This window comes from Procambarus clarkii, chromosome 37, assembly GCF_040958095.1.
Source record: "Procambarus clarkii isolate CNS0578487 chromosome 37, FALCON_Pclarkii_2.0, whole genome shotgun sequence".
In the NCBI taxonomy this organism is placed as follows: Eukaryota; Metazoa; Arthropoda; class Malacostraca; order Decapoda; family Cambaridae; genus Procambarus; species Procambarus clarkii.
The window spans coordinates 10,864,949-10,872,864 of record NC_091186.1 but is presented as its reverse complement, the minus strand read 5'-3'; the positions used below and the strand labels follow the sequence as shown (position 1 = coordinate 10,872,864).

At 37.0% G+C, this 7,916-nt stretch overlaps 1 protein-coding gene across 1 annotated transcript; it reads left to right on the top strand.

Annotated features, from left to right (window-relative positions):
* Nucleotides 1-223: 223 nt before the first annotated feature.
* Nucleotides 224-5,493, top strand: LOC123765794 (macro domain-containing protein PG1779). The gene has a single exon (XM_045754552.2). It carries the CDS (start codon nt 353-355, stop codon nt 1,259-1,261), a length of 909 nt encoding a protein of 302 aa, XP_045610508.1. The 5' UTR covers nt 224-352; the 3' UTR covers nt 1,262-5,493.
* Nucleotides 5,494-7,916: the final 2,423 nt, after the last annotated feature.

Genomic DNA, 7,916 nt, shown 5'->3' with positions numbered 1-7,916 from the left:
TCTAATGTGAATAGTCAACATTCGTCTAATAAATGAGCTGTTTTGATTTTTTTTGTCTGAATATTATATAATCTGTACTTTTGTTTATTACGAAATTCTTTACATGACTATATGATATTTATTTACGTTTGATGTATGAGCATTATCTGCTATGTAATAGGGAAATATAAATGATAACGGACCTAAACTTATTATACATCTGAGGGAAGATATATTGTTTAATATAAGAGGCGGCCGTCATCGTGCACACTGTGCCATAGTTGACCCAGGTGTATATAGATATATATATTTATATATCTATATATATCGTGGTGAGTGGTGAGGTCTGTGAGTGAGGGACAGTCCCTGCTCAATGGGTCTTGTTTACTACCTGTCTACGACCCGTCAGGCCGTCACTTCCCGTCTCTCAGCGGGATTGACAGCTATTTTCTCCTCGTCTCAACTGGTGAGGGTGAAGCAGCACCTCGAGGCACCTCCCCGGAGGTCTTGTGGAGGAGCAAGGTGCGTCAGCAGCGGCGTGAGTGCCAACATGAGCAAATTCGAGGAGGACAAGAGGCGGTGTCTGGGGCTGTCTCTGGAGGAGAGGCGCAAGAGGTACAAGTGCGGCTCCAAGTTTGCCACCCTCCAGACCATCGCACCATGGCCAGATTATTACAAGATGAACAGACTTGCCGTCGACAAGATGAGGTTGAGCGACTCTAGCGTGGCCAAGATACTTCAGGGGAGCTGTTACAAGGTGGACGCCGACCTTAATCGGAAGGTGAGCGTCTTCGTAGGGGACATCACCACCTTAGAGGTGGATGCTATCGTCAACGCCGCCAACAACACTCTGCGAGGGGGCGGTGGGGTTGACGGGGCCATACATAGGGCAGCTGGGTATTCCCTGTTAAATGAGTGCCAGAGCCTTAATGGCTGCGACACGGGCGATGCCAAGATCACCGGAGGCTACTCCCTGCCTGCCCGATATGTCATTCACACCGTGGGGCCCATGGGAGAGCTGCCCTCTGTGCTCGAGTCCTGCTACAGGCGGGCACTGCAGCTGGCGATTGAGAACAATGTAAGGACTGTGGCCTTTCCCTGCATATCGACGGGGGTGTATGGGTATCCCAACGAGTCGGCCGTCAGGGTCGTCCTGCCCATCGTCAGGACGATGCTGGAGTCGCACAAGGATAAATTCGATCGCATAATTTTCTGCCTCTTTCTATCTGTAGACATTGACTTCTACCATCGCTACCTGCCCGTGTTTTTTCCATTGCCATAAATGGCTGCCAAGCCGATGATGTACTGATAAATTTTTTAGTAGTGAATAACTTCAAGTTGATAACTTCAAATTTGGCTTGTCTGATGTGTCACATGTCCTTATTGGTTGATGCTTGTACTAAAGCTCAGATCTGGTACCGAGACCACAATTACAGGTGTGTGTAATTGTGATTACCTTTGGCCTCTTAATGTTTATATTTGATAATGCAGTTTATGAAAGAAATTGTTTGGTGTATTAATGCTGCAGTTACCCACTTGCAAGCTGTTGCAAGCTGTTTAATTACATGCTTGGTAATGGAATTTAAATAATGTTTTGTCTGGAATTTTTACTAATGACCAGAATTACAAACATTTGTTGTAGATATAGCTGAAACAATTTTTTATGCTGTAGGAACTGAGAGCGTAAGATTCTTTACGCTATTGGCCAAGTGAACTATAGGGACTTTAAAATAAAATGAAGTGCAGCAGTCGAGTGATATGAGAGTGATGCAATGACGATGAAGCTTTATGTGAAGAATAATGTGCCATGATAATCAGATAATATACATAAACTTGATAAAGTGTAGCCAGGTAACAGAGGCAACGTACACCTTCTAATCTGGCCGATTTCCTTTTAATGGCTCTTATTTATATGTTTGTATTTTTACTCTATATTTGGTCTTTGCCCCTTGCTGATTTGATGGGTAAAAAAAAAAAAGTGAAAACATAAAATATTTGTTTTAAATAATGGATGACTTAGTCTAATCATTAACGCAGCAGTGATGATAATATCTAGTGCATACACAAGGAGGGAGTTGATTATCACAAGATGTTACACTATACAGTACTATTATTATGAGCGTCACTGTGTAGTCACTTCATTATTTATCAATTTCCAAAACTTGCTTTCAATAGTCAGTGTAATGTACATTTATTAATAATTATGCTTGTGCAAGATACAGTACATCATAGTCAAAATAAACATCAAATAGTTTATACTACCTTGTTAACCTGTCAAACATAACCTCCCAAACTTAAAATTTGTATAGGATTATTTAGACTGATTTGTATAAAACGTAATAATTATGAAATGTGTAACGAGTTGGTGTTCACTAGCTTAAAATGCCTACCAATGTGACTTTAAACCCTTTGTGTGGGGAGAGTTTGGAGGGAACTTGTATAAGTGCATATATGAACTCTGCACATTGAAATTGTATTTAGCACTTAATCTGTGTTTAATAATAATAATGAAGATCGTTTGTAATTTTTGTCAACTACTGTAGCTATAAACTATTAGAAAAGTTGTAGGTTTTCCACATAATTATTAAAATTCATTCTCCAATAGAAGCTTTTTATTCAATTAAATTCTCTTAAAATGGTGCACTAATCCATAGGGCATCCTGGGGGTTCATCAAGAGTCTTCCCCAATGCCTGCATTGATGGGGATACATACAGCGCAGTGCTGTAGCTGCCCCAACCCACCACTTATAATTAGTAGTATTATATTAAACTCCTAAGACAAACTAATAGCAGTATGCCCTGGTGCTGACAATATCCTGCTATTGAGTAATTATATTTCACATTTAGATAATTATTGGCACATACGGCCATCACCATGTACAACTGATTGTGAAGCTGGCTACTTATTGCCAAATTTATCATGTCCAGAGTAATAGTGTGAGGTTGGCTGGTTTATGTTACATATCATGTCTAGAGTAATAAAGTAGTGAAGCTGTCTAGTTCACACAATCGCTTATATTTTAAGGAAATTGTATTGTCCGAACTTAGTAATATTGTCACATCATGTCGGTACAATACAGGGTTTGAGAAGATGACATTCACTGATTATAGCATCATTTCTGCACATATATTTGGGAAAATTACACTTGTCAAACTGTACTGTACAGTGTATTGAAAAAGTGTTTGTGCATATCTTTAATTCTAAGCATTTAAGATACAGTACAGGTATTTTGATCAATATGTGTATGTAATATTATATACATAGAGGTTGTGACACAAATGTATGAACATTAAAATTTGTCATCCTTAATGGTAAGATAATACATTCGGTGATTAAATGAAACTAATAGGGTCATCAAAGCTTGGTACAATGTTGCTGAAGACATTGGCTCCATAGCATTAACACTTTCGCGCTCTCCGCAAAGGTCACTCAGCCAACCGAATGTGCGCGCTGCGTTTTTATTGCTTAAGCGTAAAAACAAAAATGTGTATTACTCTTTTTACTCTTCTGACCTTAGTTCTCATGCTACGTATTTCATTTTGGTACCAACGTGTTCGCAATAAAATTCTCTAGAAGAACATTAGTAAAATAAGTCACGAAACATATAGGGATACCAGCACCAAATAAATAACTACGTAGATGACTCGCCGTGAGCGCCCATCAGCAACAAAATGTTTTTACTCTTGGGATTGTAATCACCTCCACACTTGTTCTACAGCGTTAATTTTGGTATCAATGGACTCGCAATGAAATTCCCAACACGGTGATATGAATATAAGCGTAGAATAATGATGCAGCCCGCCTGCAAGAGTGTGGGAAGTGGTGAAATTGTTACCCGGTATCGGTGACGGGACGACGCACGGCGCTTTGAAAGTTTATACTTATTTCACTCTCATGACATTAATTTTCTATGTACGTCATTCATTTTTATGTCAATGTGTTCGCAATAGAATGTTCTATGTGCTCATAGGTAAAAAATATCAACAAAGCGTAAGTTAGAATAGCGACAAATATAAAACAACGCTGGAACATATCAGTGAGCGTCAAACACACACGAAATATTTTTACTTTTGTTATGTTTGTCAAGATTATACTTGTTGCACACAGTTATTTTTGGTTGTATATTGATCGGAATAAAATTCCCTAAACAGACATATGCATATAATACATGATATGGGGGAAGAATTACCAGTATAAACGGCTAAAGTCACCCACCTGCAACCCGTTTGGGACAAAATACCATTTGATCGAAGTTATCCACACCTTTCATGAACTTATTGTACCATGCAGCCTAGTGGTGAGAAAGAGAGCCTCATAGCTCGCAGTTTGAAACAAACCCAAAGTAAATCGGATAAAAATTGAATTTTATACAAATATTTCAAAAATAGACATAACTTTATGTCCACTATGCGTTTACGTTAGACGAAACCGGCGCGTCCAGATAGCGCGAAAGTGTTAATGATGTTAATAATGATGTGTACTGTATATAGTATGGATATTACACAAGTGGGCATGTTAATGCATTGTATGTTAAATGTAAAACTGTTCAGCAATGAACTTTGCATATCTGATGGCTCGTGATAATGGTTAAAAATACCGGTTATGTTTTATTTTTGTAGGGCTATGCCTATGTGAGACTTGAGAACGTCATAATTTTTGTTTTATTATATGTTGTATGATTATCAAGCAGTCTTCCTCGAGTTTATCTTGCAGTCCAAGAAATTTCCACACTTATAACTGTTCAAAAATATTAAACAATTCTGGAATTAGTAGGCGAGCATTGCTAATCACTTGGCTTCTTGTACCAGTATTATGAGTTGAAGTTTGTTATCGAGCAAGATTGGTGCGAAACAGAGTTTGATGCCTGCTGCATTAAACTGTTAAATTCATTAAAATCAAAAGCTGTCATATACCTTAGTCTATTTCTTGAAGTAAGATGGCAGCTTGGTGTTCTTGTCTAGCTGTAGGCATATTTTATTCAACCCGTTCTCGCAAATTCGTAAAGTCAATATTGTCTTATTAACTACGTGCATAGGTGATATACTAAACATAATAGATACCCTTAAAAAGATTCATAGAAAACACCGACCTTACCTAACCTTGTTAGTATCTTAAGATAAGCATCTTATTGCTTCGTAATTACAATTATTACTTAACCTATACCTCTTATAGGTTAGGTAATAAATGTAATTACGAAGCAATAAGATGCTTATCTTAACATACTAAGTAGGTTAGGTAAGGTCGGTGTTTTCTATGAATCTTTTTAAGGGTATCTACTGTATTATGTTAAGTATGTCACCTATGCACATATTTAATAAGTCAATATTGACTTATTAAATTTGCTAGAACGGGTTGATTTTATTAACCTAAACCAGGTTAATATAACTAAACTTTAGCTGCACATATGTACTGTCTTGTATTTCATGTTTTTGCCTAATGGCTAACCTTTTATTATTCTTTACTCTGTAATTTGCATTGATCAATTGTTAATTAAAAAAAATGTCAACATTAAACATTGTCTTCTCTAGCCTGAGTCCCATTGTTCAACAATGTAATATTGCACATGACCAACTGGCTAGTGTAAGGTGGGGTATTCTAATATTTTAATGTACTTTTGATCTGTTTCAAGATTCAGCAAGGAGTGCGTGCTTAACCCACTTCTTTGGAGGTGGTGGTGTGCTGTGTAGTATTGACTGGTATACTGTATTGTCGTCAGAACACGTGTTAAATGTGTTGAGATCCCCATATCCAAGAGCAAGATGTATCTTAGGCAGTGTTGTCAAAGTAGTTAATGGGGTTCTGGTCTAGTTGGATAATCATTGACATGTGATTTAAGCAGCGAATAAGCCACAATAACATGACTGAATCACATAACCTAATCCACACACAAACACACACAAAAAAAGTGATGATGTTTTAGTCCATTCTGGACCCCTATCAAGCAATGACTTGATATTGACACACACCCACTCCTGCTTTGTTAAGACTTGATGAGGGTCCAGGATGGACCGAAATACTGTATCGTCACTTCCTTTATACACGTGAGTTGTGTAAAGTCGTACAAGTTCTTTGGTAGTTGAATTTTTTGGCAAAAAATGTTCGGAGGACTGGGACTAAATGTATACCTGTGTTCATGAAACTCATTATCTGCTGTGATGGTAGTAAAGTCATTAAACTTGATCTTTACAGTGGGTTATGTAGGGATTTTGTTGTAAAAAAGTGTTACAAAAAGTTAAAGTCAGTTTGAAATGGTAGGTGAGTGCTTGTAATCCAAGTGCAAACTAGATAGTGTCTATGAACAAAAATATTTCAAGACAGGATGTCGATGTTTTACTACAAATGTGACTATCCATCCACTTGGGCTGGTTGGTACAGTGACGACCATGCTTCATGCAGGTCGGTGTTCGATCCACCAACCTGCATGCATGAAATGATGCATATCTGCATCATTTCTGCCCTCTGTACTTATATCCCAACTCCTAATATCTTCCTCATGTGCTGGTCATACTGGCTTAGTGCTTTCTCCTGATAATTTGTTTCAACAGATGTGACTAATTGCACAGAGAAAATGGGAGCTCAGTACTAATGGCTACTTTTTTTTCCAGGTAGTGTACCTAGAAAATTACTGTAGTTTACACATCTTGTTCGACCAGGTCCTATGCCCTTGAAATTTTGAGCTTATACTTTGTAAGTGGTACCATCTGCTGATGACAGAACTAAATGTTGCCCGAAGTAATAGCACCGAAACTGCCCATAGTTAAGGTATGTTATGTTGTTTTGTACATCATAACATATAAAAGTGATATACAGTACAGTAATATGTATTATACTGTACATATATATATATATATATATATATATATATATATATATATATATATATATATATATATATATATATATATATATATATATATATATATATTATATATATATATATATTATATATATATATATATATATATATATATATATAATATATATATATATATATATTTATTTATTTATTTATTTATTTATTTATTTATTTATTTATTGGTGTATACTTGCAGCAGGTTTTCTTTTAAACATGTCTCATTGAATATGACTGCATATTCAGTATTTACTATCTTCTGATTTAGGGCTTCTATCCCTCTTAACTATTTTCTTAGCATCAGGGCTTAGCTGAAAGAGGAGTTCTCCAAAACTCATTTTTGTTATTTCAAGGTGAAGAAAAAAGTGAATTACTATAGAATGTATTACACTTATTTATACAATTTGCACAACGTTTCGAACCTCCATGGTTCATTCTCAAGTGAAATGAAATTACAGGACTCGTTGATTTATACCCGTACGGAGTCAGGTGGTAAAGGTAAAAACAAGGGGGATACATAGGGGATAAATGGGGGACGAAGCACATAAGAACATGAGAATAAAGGTAACTGCATAAGGCCCATTGGCCCATACGAGGCAGCTCCTATTATACAAAGATTAATCAGGTGTAATTGGCCTGTTATGTTGAACAGTGTCTTCTGTGTTGGCATCGTTATGTTCTGATCTTGTCCTTACTCTCATGGTGGGTAGAGTAAGAAATAGAGTAAATCACGGAACTATTTACTCATTCTTACTCTCATGGTGAGTAGAGTAAAAAGTTCCGTGATTTACTCTATTTCTTACTCTACCCACCATGAGAGTAAGGACAAGATCAGAACATAACGATGCCAACACAGAAGACACTGTTCAACATATATATGTGTGTGTGTGTGTGTGTGTGTGTGTGTGTGTGTGTAATTACCTAAGTGTAATTACCTAAGTGTAATTACCTAAGTGTAGTTACAGGATGAGAGCTACGCTCGTGGTGTCCCGTCTTCCCAGCACTCTTTGTCATATAACGCTTTGAAACTACTGACGGTCTTGGCCTCCACCACCTTCTCACTTAACTTGTTCCAACCATCTA